The sequence below is a fragment of the Falco rusticolus genome, chromosome 13 (assembly GCF_015220075.1).
Source record: "Falco rusticolus isolate bFalRus1 chromosome 13, bFalRus1.pri, whole genome shotgun sequence".
Lineage (NCBI taxonomy): Eukaryota > Metazoa > Chordata > Aves > Falconiformes > Falconidae > Falco > Falco rusticolus.
Window position 1 is genome coordinate 1,849,570 of NC_051199.1, and position 23,069 is coordinate 1,872,638.

General features: G+C 53.1%; 3 protein-coding genes across 6 annotated transcripts; 2 read left to right on the plus strand and 1 right to left on the minus strand.

Moving 5' to 3' along the window:
- Positions 1–4,446: 4,446 nt before the first annotated feature.
- Positions 4,447–9,160, plus strand: NRROS (negative regulator of reactive oxygen species). Of its 2 annotated transcripts, XM_037407038.1 has the most exons (4): positions 4,447–4,696; positions 5,421–5,530; positions 6,125–6,248; positions 6,500–9,160. In XM_037407038.1, exons 3-4 carry the CDS (start codon positions 6,141–6,143, stop codon positions 8,468–8,470), a joined length of 2,079 nt encoding a protein of 692 aa, XP_037262935.1. In that variant the 5' UTR covers positions 4,447–4,696; positions 5,421–5,530; positions 6,125–6,140; the 3' UTR covers positions 8,471–9,160. The 2 variants fall into 2 exon arrangements, with proteins under 2 accessions (XP_037262935.1, XP_037262936.1); XM_037407039.1 differs by lacking the exon at positions 5,421–5,530.
- A 92-nt stretch (positions 9,161–9,252) lies between these two features.
- Positions 9,253–16,600, minus strand: CEP19 (centrosomal protein 19). 3 transcript variants are annotated; one of them, XM_037407043.1, is made up of 3 exons: positions 16,508–16,600; positions 13,370–13,568; positions 9,253–13,082 (listed from the first exon to the last, which is right to left on the minus strand). In XM_037407043.1, the coding sequence occupies exons 2-3, from the start codon at positions 13,497–13,499 to the stop codon at positions 12,721–12,723; spliced, it is 492 nt and encodes a 163-aa protein (XP_037262940.1). In that variant the 5' UTR covers positions 13,500–13,568; positions 16,508–16,600; the 3' UTR covers positions 9,253–12,720. The 3 variants fall into 3 exon arrangements, with proteins under 3 accessions (XP_037262940.1, XP_037262939.1, XP_037262941.1); XM_037407042.1 differs by lacking the exon at positions 16,508–16,600 and adding an exon at positions 15,752–15,812; XM_037407044.1 differs by lacking the exon at positions 16,508–16,600 and adding an exon at positions 15,321–15,683.
- PIGX (phosphatidylinositol glycan anchor biosynthesis class X) lies at positions 15,957–21,408 on the plus strand. Its single transcript, XM_037407040.1, has 6 exons — positions 15,957–16,088; positions 16,551–16,614; positions 17,083–17,224; positions 18,105–18,318; positions 19,610–19,710; positions 20,812–21,408. The coding sequence occupies exons 1-6, from the start codon at positions 16,019–16,021 to the stop codon at positions 20,962–20,964; spliced, it is 744 nt and encodes a 247-aa protein (XP_037262937.1). The 5' UTR covers positions 15,957–16,018; the 3' UTR covers positions 20,965–21,408.
- The last annotated feature ends 1,661 nt before the right edge of the window (positions 21,409–23,069 follow it).

Below are 23,069 nucleotides of genomic sequence, written 5' to 3' on the forward strand. Positions count from 1 at the left end.
CCGCAGGGATGAAGCTGCTGGTGCTGGACCTGCCCGCGGGGGGGGCACTGGGACGCATCCTCGCCCCCCGGCGCAGGGGTCCAGGGAGCAGCTGTGGCCGAGCTGCTGACCAGTTCCCTGCTTCCCACGTGGCCCAGCGCCCTCAGAAACGTGGTTTTGCTTTCTACTAAGACCTATTTCTGCCTTTCTTCTGAGCCCCACAGAGGATACTCGCACCTTTTGGTGACCAAAGGATCAAAGGGGGCATCTCCTGTGAGACTGCTGTTGTGGGGCTCCTGGCTGGTGTCTATGTCCTCAACCAAATGTCCTCCAAGCCCAAAGGTGTAATTTTCCCAGTTGTTCGTGCTGGAAGCTCACCTGGTTCCCGGCGGGCTCGTCGCACCCATGGTGGGTTGGTTTCCTTCTCCTCTCTGGGCTCGCACAGCCCTGATGTCCACTGGTGCCAGCAGCCGGCGCCTCGCTGCAAAGGCGAGCGAGCAAGCTCTGCGCTCCGCTCAGAACAACCTAGAATTAATTCAAAGACGGCGTCTTTGAACCCACTCTTTCCATCCGAAAACCTGGCAGGAGCCAGGAGATGAGGGCTGAAAATGGGGGAGCAAAGGTGGGCCGAGCGGTGGGTGAATGGGAGTCACAGAGCAAGAGCGAGCCAGGAGCGGGGGCTGCTGCTGGAGGGGGAGAGGGAGTCGGGGGAGGCTGGGCCCGGGGGAGGGTGCTGTGGCTGCGGGGGGCTCCCAGGCACTCGAGCCGCTGTGGAACCGGAGCCTGAAGCTTTACTTTAGTGACTGGTGTCAGCGCTAGCACATGCGTTTCCTTGGCGGGAGACCAAGCACGGCTGGGTGTATGAGCAGGCAGGTGGTTTGGCAACAGCTGGCGGGGAAAGAAGATTTTTCGAAGCCGATTATAAATCGCTGATTTTTGTCTCTTGGTTTCCCCTGTAAGAAATACACCGAAGGGAAGCCGTGCTTCTTGCAGAGCTCCAGGTCAGCTGCAGTGCTGGGGCTGTGGGGATGCCCCTTGTCATGTACATCGATGCATCTGCGCCATGGGATGGGACGTGTCCCTAGCTGTTCCCTGGGGATAAACTGGGTGGATTCCGGTTGAGAAATTCAGCCAGGTGAACTTTCAGAGCTGTAGCTTAAAGTGAAGCTATCCAGCTGTCTGTTTTATCTTTTTCCTTTCGGCCATGTAGCAAATGATCTGTTTTCTTCTTTATGTTCTCACTTCATGTTGTATTAGAGGCAATCACCACTAACGGCGCCTTCTGAGATGCGGTAGAGCTTCAGCTTCCCCAGTTTTAACCAGAGCAGCTGATTAAACTTCTTTGCTTGTGTCTTGATATGTTTGCGCTGCCTGTGCGCACTTCAGCCAAGCAGCAAATGAAAATTTGATGTGGGTTTTAAAGATAAAATTTGGATTTTCTTCAATTTTCAGAGTCATCACTGACACGGTGCCGGGGGGTGAGCGGCGCAGGGGGGACGCTGCCTTCGCCCTACGGCTGCTCCTCCCTTTCGGTGAACTCCAACAGGCGACGTGCGGCTGCGAGGGAGTCAGTTGCTGGAGCCCCCCTGACACTGTCTGTGATGCTGTTCGCGGTTTCCCAGGAGCCTGGAGATCATGATGTTTCTGTAGGTATTTACCTAAGGCTCCCAGGCTTGTTTCCCAGTGCAGCTGGTTCTTCTCCCAGTCTCTTTCCCTTTGCAGGGGTGCTCTCTGCGTTCTCTCCTTGTCCGGCAAAATGCTGGAGACAGAGCAGAGCCCGGAGTCAGTCTGGGGGTGCTTTGCGCACTCACCCCTGGCGGAACAACTTGTTTAATTCCCTCCAGTTCTCCATCGCAGTGGGAGTGGAGGAAGCTCGTGGGAAAACATTTCTCTCTTGCTTTGCCCTGACCCGTCCGAGGCTGTGGTCCGGCTGGTGTGTGAGCCGTGAGTGACCTTTCTCTTGGTGCTTCCACCCTGGAAGGAACCGCGTTTCCTGCAGGAAAACGGGGCACGCCGAGGCGCAGCCGTGGGGTCACGGTGTCTCCCGTGCCACGGGCTCCGGTGCCGGTGCTGCAGGCCGGGCCGGCCGGGAGGCTGCTCTCTTGTTGCAGCTTTTCTTTTGGTTTGTGCTTGAGACTTTGAGAGCTGTTCAGGGGGAAAAAGTGGTTTGGAGGGAACAGGAGGAGGGAGGGATGGAGGAAGCTCACTGGGTGTGAAACCCTGTGGGGATTCCCAGTCCTGTCCTACAGCCGCAGGAGCTGCAGCTGCATGGTGGACACAGCTCCTCGCGGCTGCGTCTCCAGTTTAATCCAGGTGTGTTGCCGAGCTGGGGTGGAGCTTGGTGAGGAGCTGGTCAGGCCAGCAGCTCCCGGCAGCTCAGTCCCTATCCCTTTACCCTACTGTTCTTAAAGCATAAATAAAAAGCCCTCAAAGCACACATCCAGTCCTTACTGGGAGGGCTGGGTGGGGGCGTGATGCTGCTTGAGAGGAAGAGGAGGGGAGCAAGCAGCAGCTTTGGGATGTTTTCAAACGCCTCTGGCTGCAGGATGTGGGGCAAGTGTGAAATGCAGGGCGCTGCCAGCTGCCCGGCGCGGGAGCAGCCCTGACGTCGGCTGCTTTCCGGGGAGGACAGCGTGGGCCAAACACGCCAGGTGGCACGGGGGCCCCCCTGCCCCACGGTGCCCCACCAGCGAGCGCCTTGGCTGCTGGGGAGAGGGGGTCGCGCTGGCCAGGCTTTGGTCACCCAGAGTAGCGGGCTGGGGGTGACATGTGCTGTTTTCTCTGCCAGCTGCTCCTGGGCTGCAGGAGGGAGCCAGTTCGACCCACGGGGGGCCACTCTGTTTGGTGGCACCACGTGGAGGCATCACATCAGAAGGTCTCCTGAGGCCTCCAGACCATCCAGAGCAGATATTGCCCCAGGTGAGGACACCAGAGTTCTATGGCTTCAGGACTTCCCAGCCCAGGGCAAATCTCCGCTGGCTCCAAGCATCAGATGAGTGGGTTTTGTTCGGGTTGGGCTCACGGCAGGGTTTTGGGGATGAGGAGCGGGTTTGTAATCCTTGGCCAGTCTCAGCCCTTCATGTGACCTTGAGCAACGCCATGGGAATTTTGCCCTGGTGCGGAGCTTCTGCCATCTGCTCTGGTTCACTTGGATGAGGAGTGTTTCTTTCTTTTCCTTCTTGATTTTTGTACTTAAAACTTCCTTGAAAATGGAGGAAATGAAACCACAGGGCTTTTTTGTGAGTGATATGGGAGAGTTCAGCTTCTTTCCAGAGAAGAAATGAAATTTAGGGTGAAGTCAGAAAAACCATCTCCCCAGCCATTTGTACGGGCTGGCAGGGGTCTGGGGGCCGCTTGGTCGGGCGGGTGGGGGTGACCCAGGCCGTGGCGGCCCTTGGTGGGGTGCTTGGGGTGCCACAGTAACACGGTTCATCTCTTGATTGCTGCAGAAGGTCCCATTGGTGCCGGTGCCTGGGATGTGGAGCACGGATATCGCAGGGTGGTACCTGCTGATCCCACCGGACAGGTTCCTGTGGTGGGGCTCAATCTTTTCTCTGTGTTTTTTGAACCCTTTCCCAGCTAGGTAAATCCAGGCAAACATTTTTGCCCCTCAGCAGCTGGATTTGTTGAGGATTTGGGGGTGCATGGGGACCCTGGGGGGTTACGGGACACACAGGGGGTGGAAGGGAGGTGGAGAGGAGGGGTAGATGGTGGTGAAGGGGAAGGGGGTCTCCCTGTCCTTATTGCCTCGGAAATGTGGATTTTTGTCCGTCTCTTCCTTAGCAGTTGTGGGAGAAGCCATTTGTGCTGACTTTTGTGGAGGGATTGGCATCGGGCAGGTCCCTGTATCCAGATGGGCCTGACTTGCACCCCAGGTGCTGGGTTTGCCGAAATCCCAAGCAGCAGCAGGAGACCCAAAGGTCTGTGGGCGGTGGGATCCGAGCGCCCTGAGTCTGTCCTAGGCAACAAGGGGCTGGGTGCCGGTGTCCCGAAGCAGGGACTCTGGGGACATGAGCCAAGGTCCAGGATACAACGGGAAATAACGGCACCTTCTCCTTCCTCTGCGGGAAGCTCGTCCCCTGGCTCCTGTCAAAGCCCCCGTGCCGCGCGCTGGAGGCCGGCGGGGGACTTGAGGGATGCGGTGGGGACAGGTGCCGTGAGGGCAGCGCCAGCCGGCCGGTGGCCTTTCTGCGGCCCTGGCGGGGTCGGTGGCGTGGCTGCGCAAGCGAGAGCCGCCCCAGGTCGCTAGCCATGCTGCCTGAAACCCTGTGGGGGCTTTGCTGCCCGAGCTGTGCCGAGCAGTCATGGTGCCAGGGTTGTCCCCAGCGCTGGCTTGTCCCCGGGAGCAGTGGGAAGGCCAGGAGCGGCGTGACCCTTGGCGCGGGCTGCTTGCCCCGGCACCCCCCGCCTCGCCTGGCCAGTCCCCACGGTTCCTCCTTGCTGGGGAGCTGCTGGTGAGTGCATGACCCTGGGTGCAAGTGCTGAGATCAGTAAGCGAAGTGCCTGGCTGCGCTCTCTGCCTCCATGTGACTGCCGTTTCCGTTAGCTCCTTCCGCAGAGGCTATATCGGTGCTGTACGCCCGGAGGGGGGGGAGAGAAACCAGGCGGCTCGCACCTACCCGTGGCCCCGAGGGTCCCCCGAGGTCCCCCGAGCGCAGCCGGAGGGGCTGCCGGCCGCAGGATGAGTTGCAGCAAACCCTGCGCACCGCCCCACGCGGTGAGTAACTGCCCCCCAATACCTTTGCCACGGGAAAACCCCGCCGGGGGTTTTTGGGGAGCCCTGTTTGCCAGCTTGAAGATCTGTGGTGGCCCCTGAGTTGCTAATGCCCACGCTCGCAGGAGCTGCGGCTGTGTGGGCCCGTGCCGGGGCTGGCGTGCGCCGTGGGGAGCACCCTGGGCACCCCCAGATCTCTGCATGTGGAGTCCTCCGAGGGGCTGCGGGCAGGGTGCTGCTGCCCGTGCTGCTGCCCGCGCTCCTGCCCACGCTGCCGCCAGCCCTGCAGCTGCAGGGAGCAGGGTGGAAGGATGGAGGTGCTTCTGCTGGTGGAGGTGGCCAACACTGGGCAGCAAAGGAAGGCTGAGCTGAGTGAAGGAAAGTGTGAGCTTCATCGGAGGGGCTCAGGGGCTGAAGGCAAGCTGAGGCCGCTGGATTTTGGGTGCGGTGAGGATGCAGCAGGGTCCTTCTCCTGCCGCCGTGCGTGCAGGGTGGTGCTGGAGAAAGAAGCCTGGGAGGACATAAACTGCCATGTGTCAGCTCCAGCCCAGGGAAGGGCGGCCTTATCCCCACAGATTAATAAATGCTTTTTTTTATAAGACACCGGCTTATCGCTTTTGGCTCTCCCAAGGAAGGAGACAAGCCAGGAGGTTGGCCCCTGCTCCCTCTGCTGCGAGGCTCTGGCTACCTGGGTTGCCAAAAATAACCCCCAGCTTTCTTCTTCAAGCACTGGCAGTTATGAAAACGCCGCTTGCTGAGACCTCACTGGGACCTGCTCATTTGCCTGAGGTTCAGCTTTTCCCCAGATGCAAATGCCGTCAGCTCCAGTTCCACCAAGTTAGTAATGGGGCATCTCACGCTGGGGAGCCCCCGGTCCCCCAGGACCTCTGCCAGGGACGGGTGCTGGAGGGGACTCGGTGGTGGCTGGTCAGTGTCCCTGGGGGAGGAGTGGTGTGGAGAGGAGGGATGTGAGCCCTGGTGGGGGGGAAGCCTCTGCGCAAGAGTTGCAGTTCAGGGGCGTTTGCGAGCAGCTGTGCAGCGGTGATGGTGCCTTTCCCACATGTGGGGACCGGGCTGTCACCTCCTCGTCCCTTCTCCACCCCTCCAGGTTCGTCTTGGTGGACCCCACAAGGGCTCCTGCTGGGGTGGGTGGGCTCGGTGCCAGGGCTCTACGCTGTTTCTCCATGGGCAGCTTGCAGTGGGCCAGGTCTTGTGGGGCCTGGTGGCCACCGCTGTGGTATGTTGGGAGCCCAGTGCCTCTGGGGGCAACAACAGGAGCTGGACGCTGCCTGCAGGCAGCAGCTGTGGGCAGGAGGCTGGCCACACAGAAGGGTCACCGTTGCCGTGATGGGCTCCCTGGGAAAGCCTGGCCCTTTTGGGATGAGTGATCTGTAGCTTTTGACCTTCTCACCTCTGTCTCTGTCTCCACAGGAGTGCCACCGCTGAGATGGAGGCCCTGCTCCCTGGTGTCTCCCTGCTCCTGGTCCTCCTGGCAGCGGGATGGGGAAGCGAGGCGGTCACAGCCTGGGCACCATCTCCGGGTGGCTGCGAGCTCGTAAGTCCTCCCTTGCAAACCCTGGCTCATCTTGACTGCTTGGTCCAGCCCAGCAGAGCCCGGCCGTGTCAGCATCCCCAAAGCTTCCCTCCCCCAGCTACCAGCTTAGCTAAGGAGTGGACTGGGGTGCCAACGCTCTAACTGTAAAGCCACCTCCTCCATCCTTACTCTGCTCCCCAGACTTCTCCCTCCTCATCTTGCCCCAGCTCCTACCTCTCAGAGCGGTGTTACATATCCACGTCTCCCTTTAGGTGTGGAGCACCATGGACTGCACTGGGAGGTGGCTGAGCTCCATCCCAGGAAATCTTCGAGGTGACACCGAGGAGCTGTTGCTTGATGACAACACTATCCAGGTTCTGGGCAATGCCTCTCTGCTCTCGTACCCCCAGCTGTGGCATCTCAGCTTGACCAGGAACCGGCTGGAGCTCGTTGAGCCCGGTGCCTTCCTCAGCAGCCAAGGCCTCTGCGTGCTCTCCTTGGCAGACAACCTCCTCTTCACCAACTACTCGCTGACAGCAGCTGCTCTTTCTGCTCTGCCAGCCTTGAGGACACTGGACCTAGCTGGAAACCGCCTCACTGAGGACATGGTATCGGTTTTGGTCTGGAACCTGTCTTCCTTGGAGTCCTTGTCTGTGGCCAGGAACATCATCATGAGGCTGGACTCATCCATCTTCATGAACCTGACACAGCTGTTGGAGCTGAACTTGGAGAAGAACTACATCTTTGAGATTGACCAAGCTTTTGAAGGGCTGCAGAGGCTGCAGAGGCTCAATGTAGCTTACAACTACCTCCCGTGCGTGGTGGAGTTCGGCCTGACCCAGCTCAGGGTGCTCAATGTCAGCAACAATGTCATCGAGTGGTTTCTGGCCCTGGAAAGTGATGACTTCTTCGAGCTGGAGGTGCTGGACCTGTCCCACAACCACCTCCTCTTCTTCCCTGTGTTGCCCCGGCAGAGCAAGCTGCGCTCCTTGCTGCTGAAGAACAACGAGATGAGCTTCTACCAGCGCCTTCCCAATGGCACATCCCTGGAGAACGTTACGGTGCAGTTCCTGCTCATTGATGGCAACTCCACCAACGTCACAACGGTCAGTCTCTGGGATGAGATCTGCCACAGCAATCTCTCCTCCCTGCGCCTCCTGGACATGAGCCAGAACCAGGTCTGGTACCTGCCAGAGGGTTTCCTGGCCCAGATGCCCTCCCTTACCCACTTGAAGCTCAACCAGAACTGCCTGGAGTCATTTCACCTGTCAGAGGGGGACCCCTTAGCCACGTTGACGGAGCTGGACCTCAGCCAGAACCGGCTGGAGGAGCTGGGGGTGGAGGTAGGCAATGGGGGCAACATCCTGCCCAACCTGCAGCTCTTCAACCTCAGCACCAACAGGCTGAAGGCGCTTCCTCCTGGGGTTTTCACCTACACCAGGAAGATCACTACCGTGGACCTCAGCCGCAACCGAGTTGACCTCTGTCCCCAGCCAGCTGTTGCAGGCGAAGTGGAGAGCCCCCCCTGCGTGGACATCAGGGGTGTTGAGACCTTGACTCATCTCTCTTTGGCCAGCTGTGGTCTGCGGGGACTGGGCGGCCACCCTTTCCAGGGGACGTCGCTGATGCATTTGGACCTCTCTGACAACCACCAGGCACTCTCCGGGGACCTGGGGTGGCTGCAGGACCTCACTCTGACACTGCAGGTGCTGTCTCTGAGGAACACCACCCTCTCCTCCACTGCGGTGGACTTCTCTGCCTTTAACAGCCTCGTGCACCTGGACCTCTCAGGGAATTCCTTGACTGTCTTCCCCACCTCGCTGGGCATCCTGAAACTGCGCAGCCTGGACCTGCGGGACAACTGCCTCCCGGCCCTGCCGACGGACGTTGTGCAGACGCCGCTGGGGAAGAGCCTGCGGGAGGTCTACCTCAGCCGAAACCCCTACAACTGCTGCACGCTGGGCTGGTGGGACTCTCTGCAGCACGTCAAGGGGTTGCATGTCCCGGACGGCCAGGAGGTGACCTGCAGCTATGCCTCCCGCACGCTGAGCCCCAGGGCACTGCCCGAGCCTGTCCGGTGGAGCTGCCGCTGGCAGACGGCTGACCTGGCGCTCCTCTACCTGGTGCTGGCTCTGCCCACCTGCCTGACGCTCCTGGTGGCCTTCGCTCTCATCTTCCTCACACTTAAGCAAAAGCTGCTGAAAATGGTGAAAAGCCGGTGTGGGGTGTCCAGCCCTTACTGATGGCTGAGGAGGAAGAAGGGCTCGTGAATGGTGAACGCGAGCGGGTTGTCAGGATTGCAGGGTACAACCCCTCCAAGGTGGGTGAGATGGAGACTCAATGGATGGAGGATGAGGGGGTGCTGGCAGAGCTGCCGTTCCTGCTACAGATGCCCTAAGGGTACCCAAAGAGTACAGGACCGTGTCCGGTGATGGAGCCTGGGGCTGTGGTGAGCACGCTCAGAGGACGCTTCTTCAGCAGAAACCTTCAGCTGAAGCTGGTGAGAGCCGAGCAGACACAATACCAAACACCTCTCAGCCAAAGGGGCACAGACAGTTTCCCCCACCACATTTTTCCCCCTGCTTCAGGCTGTTCCTTTTATTTATTCCGCCCCGTAGCCAAGTCTCCACCGCACAGCATTGTCTGGGGCTGCAGCCAGCCTCCGCGGGTTGCCCCGTGCTGGAGCAAGCATTGCGCGGGCGCTGCCGGGAAGGGGCTCCGCGGCTGCAGCCTCCCACCCTGCTCTTGCCAACACGGCAGCCCCGGGAGCACCCATGTGCCTGTGCTAAGGCAGGCGCGGCCAGCGGGGCTGAAGGGCACGTTGTTGCTTGGTTAAGTCACAATCTGATTAGAAAAGACCATTAAAAACAGCCCGAGCTGCAACGATGTGAAATGATTGAAAGGCAGAGGAGAATAAATTATATCGCTGGTGATATTTTATCACTGATTTCCTTTTCTCCAGCAACTGCTGGATTAAACAGATGTAAACGAGATAAAATACGAGCAAGCCTTCTCACTGTTGTGCAAGCCGTGCCCTGGTGGCCATGGCTCCTCGGGCCAGCCCCGCTGGCAGCACGTCCTGGCTCTGCCGCGCCAGCACTGCGCTACCTGGGGAAGTGCCGCGCTGGTCCTGGGAGGGTTTCCGTGGGTGGAAATGAGAAGTGGTGGTGGGTTGTGCCAACTCAAAAGCCCTGCTGAGAACCAGAGCAGCTTTATTCCTGTGGCACTGTCAGGATTTTTCCAGTGAAATCGGTGTCTGAGTTTAACGGGAGCACAGGGTGCGGGGAAGCGCGCGGCAGTGCCTGTGTGGGCACACCGACGGCTTGTCCTTGCTTGGGCTCGGAGGAGCGCGGTGCGGTGATGTGGGGTGCGCCGGGGGCTTGAGCAAAAAGGAAAAGAAACAGCATAGCTCAGACCATGCTGGACCAGCTGGCAGCACCGCTGGGGCCAAGTTCTGGCTCTGGAAACCTGCTGTCGAATCTGTCCCAGAAAAGGGGCTGCTCTTTGGCCCTATTTTAGACCAAAATAGCCAAACCCAAACCGGGCCCCAGCTGGGGAATCCCTCAGCCTATTTCAGCGGTTCTTTTGCCCGTAAGCTGTGCACCCGAGGGACAAGTGACCTGTAAACACCTCCCTGCGATACCTCCCATCGGGTCTGCGCCGGCACCAGGTCCCGCAGCCGCGTTTCAATGCCTCCCTGCTGGCAGGGTGAGCAGGGTGCCCCTGTAAGCACCCCCTCCCCGGGGCTGTTTCCCCCTGCTTTGGGTGCTGGGTCCAGCCTCAGAGGGTGGATGTGTGCGCTTCCTCCACCGCCCCGGCCGCTGCTGCTTCTTCTCCTTTTGGTGGGGGGATGTGGGGTGCAGCCGTGGGTGTGCCATGTAGGTGGGAACCTGGGGGACTGGCGCTGCCCGGGGGTGTGGATAAAAAGTGGGTGCTATTGCTCGTGTTGAGCCGATGTGGGGGATGCTCAATGCTCCTCCATCATGGGAGGTGTTAGTATCTTGGCATGGGGGGATGGTGCCCAGAAAGCTGAGGCTCACCTGGAGCTGGGACATGCAAGGGATGTCAGGGCAACAAGGCAAGCTTCCGCTCTCAGGGTGGCTGAAGTCCCTACCAAGCTGCTCTTCATCATCTTTGCAAGGTCATGGAGATCGGGGGAGGGTCTCGGTGACTGGAGTAAGGCAAACGTTGCACCCATCCTCAGTAACGGGCAGAAGGACATCCTGGGGAGCAACAGGACGGTCACCCTCATGTTGGGAAAGCCATGGAGTATGCTTTCTTGGAGCACGTTTCTAGAAGATGGTGGCTGGGGGCAGTCAGCGTGGATTGACCAAGGGTGAGTCACGCTTGGCCAACCCGCCTGCCTCTCAGGATGACATAGGCAAGGGGAGAGCAGTGGGTCCATTTACCGCAACTTCAGCCGGGCTTTCAATACTGCGTCCGACGACGGTCTGGCAGCCAAGTGAGGATGTCGCAGCCTGGATGGGTGGGCCGCCAGGTAGGTAAAAATCAGTTGGATGATCAAGCACAGAGGGTAGCAGTTAGCAGGACGCTCTACCAGGAGGCTGATGAGAAGACACGAGGGGTCTGCTCTGGGATCTGTCCTGCTGGATGTCTTTGTCCATGATCTGGAGGCGGCCGTGGAGTGCCTTTGTGTCAAGTTCACAGACAAGTCAAATTGGGACGACCAGTTGGCACTGGGTATGGCTGCTGTCCTAAAGGACCGGGGTGGGCTCGAGGAACAGGCCAGCAGGAACCTCACGATCCAGGGAGGCAATCACCTCCCTCAGCCTGGCCCTCATTAGACCTCACGCGGTGGGGACAGCCGTGCCGGGGGAGGGGGGTGCAGGCCCCGCCAGGACGAAGCTGGGTGCGGGCTGGATGGGGAGGAGAGGTCCCTGTGGGTCCCCTCCCACCCAAGTGGGAGGTCGTTACATGCTGTTATGTTGCAATTTTTGACTGGAAGCAGAGCAAGGCACGTGCTGGAGCCCTACACACCCTTTCCGTTCCTGGGAAAGCTGAGTCAGGCTTTGTATTTTTTTAATTTTTGGCAAGCAAGGCATCAGCTTCCACTTATTTTCTGAGGACTCCCTTGGACAAACGTAAGGTCACTCATCTCCAGTGATGACAGAGTACAGCAGTTTAATTGACATCCCCTTCAGATTTTTCACAGACCTGACTCTATAATTTCAGTGTGTAGGAGAGCTCGTCCAGCCCCCAGCTTCTCTGCTATGGCATGATGCCTTATTGATAAAATTGACGTGTTTTAATTAATTTGTGGTTTCGCAAAGGAAGCCAGGAACTAAACTAGTCTCAGAAGCAATTTTCAACTCCTCTTAAGTCACCTCAGCCATCGGTTTGTTGAGGCCACTCAGCTGGGGATGAAGGCCCATCCCACTCACAGCCACCCAGGTTCAGAAACCCAAAACCTGGGAAGCTTTTGGAGTTGCATGATTTTCTAAAGAATCCTGGACTTAGTCCTCCAGCTCTTACAAGAGGGCAGGATTCGGCTAGTACGAAGCGGTAGACAGTGGGATTAAAAACTTCAGTGGGATAAGTAAAATCTTTATTTGCAGAGATGAATTTCCCACTAACCATCAAACCTCCATTACCTGGAGGACCTTTTTGCTGTAGCTTTGCTTGTCACATCAGGTTGTCCCTTAGAATGATTCCAAGCGAGCCAGGAACTAAGCCCTGATGAGGCAGCAGGCATAAAGGTTTTGTTCTGCTCTAAAACAACCCCCAGCCTTTGTGACCTGCCCCCCATCTGCTTTTTTTTGGCTAGTTTAAGCACATTTTTCCTGAGCTGAGCACTAACTGAGAAAGCATCGTCTAGTAAGAAGGAAGCAAAACACATCACTTCAGCAGTCTGAAATCACCGTATTTTCAAAAGTACTTTCAAGACTAATTTTGTTTTGGTAGACATTCCATTTTTTAAATATAAGGATTTATATTTGTAAAGCTGAAGCTGGAGATTTACACATCGCTCAGGAAATGTCAGAGTAATATTCTAAATGCAATGTTGATTTATCCAGGAAGATTAAGATATATTTAACATTTCAGCAAGCAATAATAAATACCGTACTTAGACAATAAAGCTTTAACACTGCTTTCGAGACATAAATATTTAACACTTTGTTTTCTGAGAAAGCTGAATAGAAATCACAGCAAGGCAGGCTGGTGAGGTTTTCAGCCAAAGCTGACTGAAATGTAAACAAAAGAAAGATTAAATAATTCAGAATTATTTTAGGCACTCATCCATAGGAAAAGACTAAAAACACTCAATAAGTTCAGTTTCCATTTCATCAAGTTTGGCTTCTTAAACAAAGTTCACTTAAACCTGGAAGCGCTGCAGCACCTTAGGCCTTGGGTTCCCCGCAGCCAACGTAATGCGCATCAATTGCAGCAGCTGGAAACGGCGTGGAACAACATGTACGCTGGGAGGACTGTGAGATTGGTCTCTGAACTGCCCACCCAAGACATCTGTCCAGAATCAGATTTCTTCACCTGACTCCACGTCCCAGCCACAGGACTCCAGCTGTCCATCCTGTGGAAACTCAACCTCAATGTCGTAGATGAAATCCGGATCATCCTTCTTCTTTCTGTTCTTTTCAAAGAGCTCGTCCATGATGGTCTTCCTTTTGGCTAGTTCCTTGTCATCTAGTTTGTTCATATCCTCTTCTGGGTCAATGGTCGTTTCCTGCCGCAGCTTTTCCAAGCTCTCAGCCAGGCTCTCTCCTCCCAAATGGCCTTTCAACAACCTGTACAGCTTCTGTAGCTGACGCAGCGAGACTCCTTCCAGGTAAGCCTTGTGCCGAGGGTTATTCTTCAGCTGCTCAGCAGCCATGCTGCAGTCTAAAGAGAAAGCCACTGTGAAGACTTACAGCTGCAAGCAAATCTCTTCCCAGAAACACATCCCCTTCTCCCAAACCCTCAAAAGCAAGACCTCCAGACTTAGCAGAGCCACTCCTTGGGTTAAGATGTAGCCTTGGGCTCCTCAGGGGAGACAGTGTTACCCCAAACCACCCCTCTCTGCAATCCCGGTGTGCTGGTAAGCAGCTAAATATGCTGTTACCAACCAGCTGTTCCTCTCACTGTGTCTGGAGGGGTCTTGGGGAACACTGCAAGTAAATGCACCACACCTGAGAACTTGGAGAAATTCCTGACGGGCATGATACGCTGGCGAGTCTTATCCTTGCCGTCTTCTTTGTAGATCAGGATAATGGACAGGGGCTGAAAGCAGATGCCGCACTTCTTTGCAGTGTAAGTCATTACAGTTCTCGCTGCTGGCTGAAGTGCGGTCAGCTTTATCAGAGAGGTCCTCAGCAATGTCAAAGCTCACTGAAAAACAGGAAAAGAAAAAAGGGAAAGAAAGTGTGAGTGTCTCTCAGTGCTGTTCTGTTTATCAGAATTAGAGTGATACAAGTTCAGCAAAAACACGCAGCCAGGCTGCAAGTCTCCTTGGTTTCAGTGGAAGCTGAACGTGTCCCCGCACGCTCCGTGAGCTGGCTGCCGGGGCACAGTGACGCCCAGCTGCTGCTTTACATCTTTGTCACTACTCATCCGGGAGTACATACCACACACATATTTTTTGTCCACCAGCTCAGTAATGACACTAATGACACTAATAATGCTACTACTAAATGATACCTAAAAGACTTTTTGTTACATTTATTCCTTTTTTTAAGTGAAAAATGTCATAAAATAGTAAATCAATGTATTACAGTTTCTTCACAAGCAACTTTTACTGCGTATTATATCCATTGCTCTGAAAAGCCAGGAATTGCTTACCTACCAAACCCTTTTCTACTCTAACCCAGGCTTTTAACTTTATATCACCTGATAGCTCATACGAAAGCTCCAGGTGTGGCTTCAGGGAGAATCTGATTTTTCAGTAAAGATATGATGATGTGTTTTTGCTGTAAGATTATTTGAGCATATCTGGGGAAAAAAAATCTTCAGAAAAATGCAGATAAAATGAAAATTTGAAATGTCTTGGAACCCCACTGAAAGAGTTTCCACAAAATTAAACCTGAATGTTGCAAGAGATGCAACAAGGACAAAATTCTATTATACATACCTGTCTATTATATATATTTGCTTTGAAAGGATACAAAGTGTCCTTTATCTGTCTCTGTTGCTGTCACAAACCTGGGGATAGCGTACCCTTATTCAATATGGTAAGGGAGAACCTTGCATACATAATGTTGATGCATGTAACACTGAATTCCCCTTTTTAAAAGAAAATAAACTTAAAAGGAAGGGTACCTATTCAGTTTTTATAAAGCTTCTTTACAGTTTCAGAGTGATGTCAATACAGCACCATATCTGTAACCTACGTCATATGGGCCAAGGAGAGAGATGAGATTCAGAAATGAAGATCAAAAATAATTAAACTCCTTATTATGCAATGAAGAAAATATTAATTTTAAAGAGAGGAGATGATGTTCAACCATTTACTCCTTATCAAACTAAAACACACCATCCACGAAACTGAAAATCTGAGAATTTACAAGTAACAAATGGAAATACTCTTTACACAACACATTACCACTGGTAGAGCTTCAGCTATAAAACATTCATGAGGGTCAAGGGTGTCTTAAGATTTGAAAATGCTGAGCTGCCGCATGTGTGTGCTGAGGAACCGAGAACTTTTGCCTTACAGAAAAGGTGGAGAATGGGGATGAGTGAGGAGGAAACACCGACTGACCCGCTAAACATATGGCTTTATCTATACAGACAGCAAGAACAGACCGTATAAACTAGAATTTCATCTTAAAGTAAGGACTACTGAACTCCCAAGTATCAGCACGTCATCAGCTACTACATGAATGAGCTTAGGAAGTTAATCCATAATTATCCTTTTTACTCTTCCCTGCAGAATTCTGTCCTGCAGCAGGAGAGGAAGATGTCAGCCTGCCTGGCAGCAGCAACTTCTCTTTTCCTGCCTTAGCGCATTGAAAAATTGCATTAACCTTCAAAAGCTACTTTTAAGTTGGATTGCAAGGCCCTCCTTCTTTGTTAGAAAGATTCTCACGTAGGAAAGAGTTCAGATTTACAGTGATGTTCTCAATACTGAAAATTAACCACAACCTTTGGCTTTTAAACAGCTCTAGGAGTTGGGCAGAAAAGCAGAAGTCTCTCAAGAGCCACTTTCACTATTTTAAAACGAGAAACGAAGCTTCAAACGGCACCGAAATGGCTTCTTGAAGGGTCACTGACGATCAGAGCGAGACCCGCTCCGGAGCAGCGAAGAAACCCTCGGGTAGGCGAGACAAACGCGGGAGGACGCCGCTGGGGCCGCGCACAGGAGGGGCAGGGCCTGTGTCCCCGGTAACGGCGGCTGCGGCCGGCGGCCCCGAGCGCGCAGGTGGGGCTGTGCCCCGCCACCCGGCGCCGTTAAACCCGCTTTCCTAGCGCTTGTGTCCGCCGGACGAGCCAGCCCCGGGGCCGTACGCGGCCGAGGCCCAAGCGCTGGCGGCGAGGAGGGAAGGGAGCTGAGCCCGCCCGCCCCGCGCCCTCACCTCCCCTCAGCGGCGGCGGCGGCGCTCTCCCTCGGGGCGTTGCCACGGCGACGGCCGCGCGGCGGGCTCTGGCGCCGAAGGCCCCCGCGGGCTGCCCGCTCTGGCGCCTGCGGGACGCGGCTGCCCGGGCCCTGCCGCCGCGCACCGGGCGGCACCGGGCGGGACAGCGGCGGCGGGGCCGGGGCGGCGGGGCCCGGCGGGGCGGGGGTCGGACGTGCCCCGCGGGGTCGGGCGGCCCAGCGCCAGCCCGTGCGGAGCGGGCCCGGCATGGCGGGCGGCCCGCGGCGGGGCCGAGCGCTGCTCCGCGCCGGGCTGGCCGCGCTGCTCTGCGTCCTCCGTAAGTGCCGCCGGGCCCGGCCGCGGGGGAGCTGCTCCCCGGTGGCCCGGCGGGGGTGGCGGGGGCCTGGGCCGCGGCGGGGGTGGCGGGGGCCCGTGCCCAGGGTGCGGCGGGCAGCGCGGGGCGGGCGCCTTCGTGCAGCCGGTGCCGCTGCCCGGCCCTGCCCGCTCCGCCGAGCACCGGCCCCGGGGCGGCCGCACCGACGGCGACCGGCTCGGCCCGGCGGTGCGGGCCTTCGCCCCGGGAAGGCCCCGCCGTAGGTGTGCAGGGCCGGGCGCCGAGGGTCCGGGGCAGGGCCCGAGGACCCGCCTTGCTGCGGGTCGCGGCGCCGTTTCCCTGCCGCCTGCCGTGCGCGGTGTGCGGACTGTGTGTGCGGTTCTCTGGTGTTGCTCGGGGGTGCCCGCACGTGGGGTCCTCACCTGCTGCTCTGTAACCGCCGCCGTGTGTTCTGTGTCACCGCAGATGCGCAGGCGGCCTGTCAGGGTGCCGGCGTCACGCAGGAGCTCCTGAACGAGGGGTTTCACAGGTGAGCTGGCACCCCGGCGGGGCTTTACCTGTGAAGGAGGTTCTCTTTGCATTTGTGCACAGTTGTATCAGCTCGCTGAGCTGTGATCCGCAGGGAGCTGTGATCCCTAGGCATGGCCAGGCACTAGGAATGTGTTAGCATGATGAAGGCATTAATTCTGCAAGCTATAGCAGCAGAAGAACAGGAGGCCCCTTTATAAGATCTGTGTGGAGGCCGTTGGTAGTTCTGAGAAGTTACCAAAGACGTGAGACTTCATTTTGGTTGTGGATGTGGAGTCAGCGTGAGCTACATCATCCTAACCGGAGAAGGACAGCATGGCCCAACAGGGAACTGTGTTCCAAATTTGTCACACGTAGTAGGCGAGAGCTGCATCTCATCTCTGTGCACTTCAGCATATGTCTCTTGGGGTTTTGTTCCAATCTTTTGAAGTGCAGGTATGAACGTTTTCCTTTTGTTACTTGTTTGTAGGGACCTGCTGGTGAAGGTAGAACTTGGTGTGGTGGGGGAGGATGCAGGAAGATGCACAGTGGCAGCTAGAACTCGTCTTCCAGCAGGAATCTACGTGGATCCCTATGAGCTGGCATCACTGCAGCAGCACAACCTAACAAAGGTAACAACCCGGACGCTAAGACATCTGGCAGTTACTCAGATAAGGAGGAATATGCTCAGCGAGTTGCAATCTGTGTTCATTATCTTGGTCATTGAACAAAGGTGATTAATTTCTTTTCCCGGAAGGAGATGCCACACTGTATTTTCTTCTTGACATTTCATCTTATCTCTCCACTTGATCAGCATCGCCGAGTCAGGGCATTTTGTGGCATGTGCTGGTGCTAGTTCTATACGTAGGCATGTGTACTGGGGAGCTGCTGCTGCTCTGCTTAGCCCTGGATGAGCAGCGATGGTGAAAGGCTGGGAAGATGGAAGGTTAACCTCCACAGAAGAGGTGCTGCTGAGTTCTAAGTAGCGTGCTATGCATTTGGACTGAGTGGCTTTGCAGCTTTATTTTCACCACAGCTTTCCATGCTGCATTCCAGTCTTTGCTTTGCATTTTTGGTGGAGAGAAGAGAATGTGGCTTTAAGGTAATCTCCTTAGGTACTTAATGCAGTTAAAACATACGGATGCAAAGACGCTAGGTGACTTGTGCGGTTGAGATGCTTGCGGGTGCTCGTGTGGCTTTGCTTATACGCATCACTAAGCCACTGCCTCTTAGGTTTGGCTGCAGGTATGGTTGCACTGTAAACTTTTCACATGTAGAAATCACTCATTGGCATTGGAGAGGGACTTGAAAAGTTATTTTGGTAAAACTTAAGGACAAAATTTCCAACTTGAGCCTCCAGCCCACAAAATTAGAAAACAGAAAGAGGAATATTATTTTCCCTTATGATGCTGCAGTAGGTTACCGCAGCAGTGGCCTCTTAAATCCCAGAACCATGCACAAAATGTTCATACTTTTTTTCTCCCACATCCCTCCCTTTTTCTCTGCTTACAGGCGGTGTTAATTCCTGATGTCATTGATGTGGAGGCTCCAGAGTACTTAGCCACAGATTTTCTTCTTCTCTTGTACATGGAACCCGACCCTCGGTGTTCTCACTGTTTCAGAGCTGCCTTGCCTGTGCACGGGCGGTACCACCGGCCAGCAGAAGAGACCAGTGAAGTGCTGGTTGTTCTGAAGAGCCCAGAAGTGTTGGTCTGCTGCTGTGACAGTGAGATTCTTGTTACGTGCTCTTTTGGGGAGAAGGGAATAACCGCAGGCAATCCAGAGCTTGGAATCTAGTTCTTTATTTGTCTTCCGGAGATGGAGCTCTCAGTAGACATGTGAACATGAGGGGAAGATAGTGGCCCTGATAAAGACCACGTTGTCTTCCTCTTTGAATGCTGCTGCTGCTCCCTGACCAAAGGCAGATTATTTGTCAACAGATCTCTTGGTGTTGCACTGCTGCCATTGTACCGTTGTACTGTGGCAGGCTGTTTGGGCTCTTTCACCTGAAAGCACTGGCAGTTGGTCTGTTTGTCACAGTCCTGGCAGGCCCTGGTTTGGTTTTTTTTTGTTTGCTCAGGCTGTGTTTTTGCAGTGTTTCTCTTGGCAGCTGAAGCTATGCAGGACGTATTTAATATTCACAGTCATGTATTTACAGTAATCAAAGTATTCTGATGGTTTCTAACACTTTCTTTCTGCATTTCTTTTTTTAAGGGGAGAATGTAGAAAACTGTGTGCCTGAAGGTTAGAATGGTTGGAGTCTCAGACTCCTGTGAAACCAGAACCTGATGTCCGCTGACAGTATTTCAAATTACATGAACAATGAAATCCTACAACTTTGCTACAAATTGTGTTTCCTTTCACAAAACCATTCTTGCTAGCTGCCAAGTCAAATGTGCCAATGATTCTCAGCTCCTTTATCTTTCCTTGCACATTAATTGAGAGATGATTTTCTGGGGTAAACTTGGGGGCAGGGAAGACTGCCTGGTCAATTAAAAAAGGGGTGTGAAATCTTTCAGTTTTCCTGGCATGTTTACTACTTATGAGCAGGAAGACATTTTTATTATTAGTATGAAAGCATTTAGTCCATTGGAGGGGAGTTTTTGCATGGGCCAAGAGGAGGCCAACAAGCAGAAATGGAAGAATGACTTCTTTGTTTTGGGGGAAGAGAAATAATAACTGCATGGCTAAAGGTGAGGAGTCTACAGGCCAGTGATGAATTCTTTGCCCTGTTTAGGACAGAAGTGTCAGGATACCACACAGGTGAGATTCTTTCTTGGGTACCTACTGTATCAGGAAGGGAAGAGTTGCAAAGTTCGTGAAGAGCACTGCCCAGCACCACTTTGACCGTGCAGGTTAGCTGGCATGTTTCTGTCGGTGCTGCTTCACCTGTTGGCTTTCAGGGAGTGGATTCTGTCAAGCTGTTGTGGAGGAAGGATGCCTCATTTGGCAGACTCTTGCAGGCCATATGGCTTCATCCCATCTGGGTCCTGCTGATGCATTAACGTCTTCCGTAGATTCCCTGTCAGCAGAGTGTTGGAAGCCGGCTGAAGTGGAAGCTCCCTGTTCAGGCAGAGGTGTCGGGCCCTGTCAGTGGTACAGCGTAATGCACAAACCTGTGAGTTCTTATTTCTGGTGGGAATCCTAGGTTCTCTTTGAACAATCGCTGCCTTTTTTTCATTAGCAATTTGCATAGTACAGGAACTAATCAGTAAAAGACTAGGTGTGTGATTCCCCATTAGAGAGACTCCCCTCTTCCCTTCTGACCAGCTTTTAATGCGGGTCATCCTGCCCTTCTGACATGCTTGTAGTCACTCTGTGTGCTCTTCTAGCCCTTTGTGATGGCTGCTCTCCACACCTTTTTTTTTCCTTAACAGTTTACTTGGAATTCTAGGATATAATTGGCACTGATCAAATTGGGAAAAGTCTACAACAGAGGTGCTTCAGAGGAGTAGCAAGCTGGAAAACTACTTTATGATCTAAGGGAGTGGTAAAACTGTAAAGACTGAAGGAATAACATCTTAAAAAAAAAAAAAGGCCACTTCTATTTGTTTGGCTGTTATCTGATTGGCTAAGTATTTTGGAAAAGGTGAAGTTTCTTTATTCTGTGTGCAAAACCAAGGAAAGTTGGATCTTTAGTGTGGTCAGCAACTGCCTTTGATACTTGAATGGGGTGCAGCAGCACAGAGATTCAGAAATAAGCTTAATTCGTCTCATAACAAATCTGTTGTTTTAGTAACACACTTGCCTTCCTACATTTAAGATACCTGCAGATGCCTGGGATACCTTCAGGTCTTGTCCAAAAACCTTTTGGAGCTTCCTGACTAACAGATGAACCAAATAGTAGTTCTCCTTGGAGAAAACTGGCTTCTTGGTGATCTGTGGAATGCTCATTCTGACAGCTTCTTTCTTCCATGCTGTATTACATGCATATCCTCAATGGGAAGCCTATTTTAAGAGCAAAGATACAGAGGATATAAATGGCTACCATTTAAAAAGGGTAGGAGATAAATTTATTGAGCTTTGCACTGCATGAGTGGCTGGTGCTCCAGTTGCTGTGAATGGAAGGGTGATGTCACGTCTTGGTTTTGATTTCAAATCCCAGAAGAAGCCCTAGTAAAGGGCTAATTAAGTAGTAGTATGGTACCTAATCCTCTAAGTTGCAGTCAAGAAGAAATAGCTTGCTAAATGCCTGTAATCCATTTATTTTTCTTTGTAGGCATCTGAGGAATCGATTCTGCAGGTTCCAGTGGGGCTCAGGCAGCATAGCTCCTTAGTGTGTGTCGCGACTCTTCTTGCCACAGTGCTCTGTTCCAGTCTGATTCTCACAGCTGTATGCAAATATGGATACTTCTCCCCGGTGACCTCCTGAGGATAAAGAAATAGAGAATGACTGACCTCCATCCAGCAAAAATAACTGAATATTACATCAGCATCCTAAATGAATCCTATTATACTGTTATTTATATCTTAGTAACATGCAAGGGTGCCATAATGGGTTATAGTCTCCTGGTGCATGAAAGGTGTTTGTAAGAATTAGATCAAGGGGACTGTTTTGGTGCAGTGACAATAGACAAAGTGGACGGGGGGTAGGAACAGCGCTTCAGAAAGCTGCAAGGACTGCCATGGGCAGTGTGGCAACAGTCAGGAGTGGAGTGTTTGCCTCAGATTGCCTCCCCCTGCTCCAGAGCCTGCTTTAACTACTGTGCTGCCTCTTGTACAGGTGTTTGTATTTCTTGAATTTAAAATAACGGACTCGGGGATTGGTTATTAAGGGTATGGAAAACATCTAGTCATTAAAGTTTCTGAATTTTAAGTTTGTTGTTTGGATGGGTTATGTATGAATTTGTGAAGAAACATTCTGTGCTTACCTGGGGCAGGAGAAGGCTTAAGTAATCTCTCGTGTTCTAAGTAACTGGGAGGGATTAGCTGCTCTTGGTCAAATTAGTTGAAAAGAGTTTAGAAAATCTGAAGGAAACTGTTCTGTTAGAAGCAGAAAGAGTAACCCTTGGAAGATGAAAGCTGTGAAAAGAGCAACTAGAAGCAAATATTTAGAAGTCTTGGCATTCAGCCATCAGAGCAGTTGATAAATACAAGGAAATGGAGAGGAAATTACTTAATGGAAAACCTGAGTTGCTCTGGATTGACAGGCGAGATCGGTTGCTCTTGCTAGTTGTCAGTAGGTGGCATTGTGAGTTTATGGCAACTCCTGGAGACCATTGCTGGAGAAAATAGATTTTATTTCCTATAAGCTGAGAGTAAGTTAGTAAAAGCAGGTGATTTTGGGGAGTGCGTGTGTGAGAGGGATGAATCAGAATTCTGGTGTTCATATTCTGCCCTCCTTTTGAGGGCTCTGCGTGCAGCCAAGACTTCTCATCCGCAGAATCGACCTTTCATCACTGTCCAGCTGTAGCTTCAGGATCCCTTGGGCATCTTTCTTCTGCTTCTGCTGGAATTCAATAGAGAGCTCGTCTTGTGACTTCGCCCACGACAGGTTGGCAAGTGCTCTGACACTAGGCTCTTGTTTTCCCTGCACTGTGCTGAATGATGATGGCTGCGCCAGTACTTCATCCGCTACCTCAGAGGAGTCATACGCTGCATCTGCTTGGGGGAAGGGAGAAATTACAGAGAACAATTGCAGGGCGATTTGGCGGCCTGTTTAACCACATCGGCGCAGCAGGGCCGTGGACTAGTATTGTAATGCTTGTCTCCGAGTGGGATTTTTAATTCCGGGAGTTGTTTGTTCTAGTGCTTGGTCTCTCTTACACAGGTAAGTAATTCTATGTTGCAATCTGATCCCTGCAATGGCAACGTTCCAGATTGTCTCTTGGCTCTGGCAGGTCTTTATCACCTGAAAGCTCACTTTTGTTTTTTTAACATCATTTAAGATAATACCATTTGGAAATCACAGATTGAGTTCCGTACTGAAGACAAGCTGCTTGATAGCATAGCCTAGTGAAAGGAGATGGCAATGTCCTTTGGACAAACGAGAAGAAATATTGCAAGTGGCAAAAATATGTAAGTGGATGATTTGGAAATCTGTCCAAGTGGAGATGTGAGAAGGGAAAGCCACGTTAGCAGTAAGATGCTGTAGGAGAAATGGAGGCAGGAGGGGCTTGAATTGTAGGGGGCTTGGCACTGTCAGTACTGAACAGTGACTTCAGTTTAAATGCGCGCTAGTCAGTTTGGCTGGCGCATGGCTCACTAAGTGAATCTAAATTCATCAAGATCCCACTAATAAGCTTTTCAGCTGAACTTGAGTAATACTAATTAATGTAAAATATGAGAGAAATTGCAGTACTTCTCAACGGACCTTTTTAAATGGCAAATAGTGAATATTCGCTGTTTTTAAATCCATAGCACTTGTATTATAAATATAGTAGACATGTTTTTCTTTAAAATCTGTAAATAAGTCTAATAATTATTGTAGTGTTAAGTATGAAGTGATTTGCCAGTGAACTTTCTCTCCCATACCAG

Bases quoted from the DNA above. Each gene is read 5' to 3' on its own strand.
- NRROS (XM_037407038.1), top strand. From the start codon at position 6,141: ATGGAGGCCCTGCTCCCTGGTGTCTCCCTGCTCCTGGTCCTCCTGGCA. The intron at 6,249-6,499 runs GTAAGTCCTCCC...GTCTCCCTTTAG, and splicing joins CTCCGGGTGGCTGCGAGCTC to GTGTGGAGCACCATGGACTG.
- CEP19 (XM_037407043.1), bottom strand. From the start codon at position 13,499: ATGACTTACACTGCAAAGAAGTGCGGCATCTGCTTTCAGCCCCTGTCC. The intron at 13,083-13,369 runs GTGTGGTGCATT...CTTTCTCTTTAG, and splicing joins GAATTTCTCCAAGTTCTCAG to ACTGCAGCATGGCTGCTGAG.
- PIGX (XM_037407040.1), top strand. From the start codon at position 16,019: ATGGCGGGCGGCCCGCGGCGGGGCCGAGCGCTGCTCCGCGCCGGGCTG. The intron at 16,615-17,082 runs GTGAGCTGGCAC...ACTTGTTTGTAG, and splicing joins CTGAACGAGGGGTTTCACAG to GGACCTGCTGGTGAAGGTAG. The intron at 18,319-19,609 runs GTGAGATTCTTG...CGTCTTCCGTAG, and splicing joins GTTGGTCTGCTGCTGTGACA to ATTCCCTGTCAGCAGAGTGT.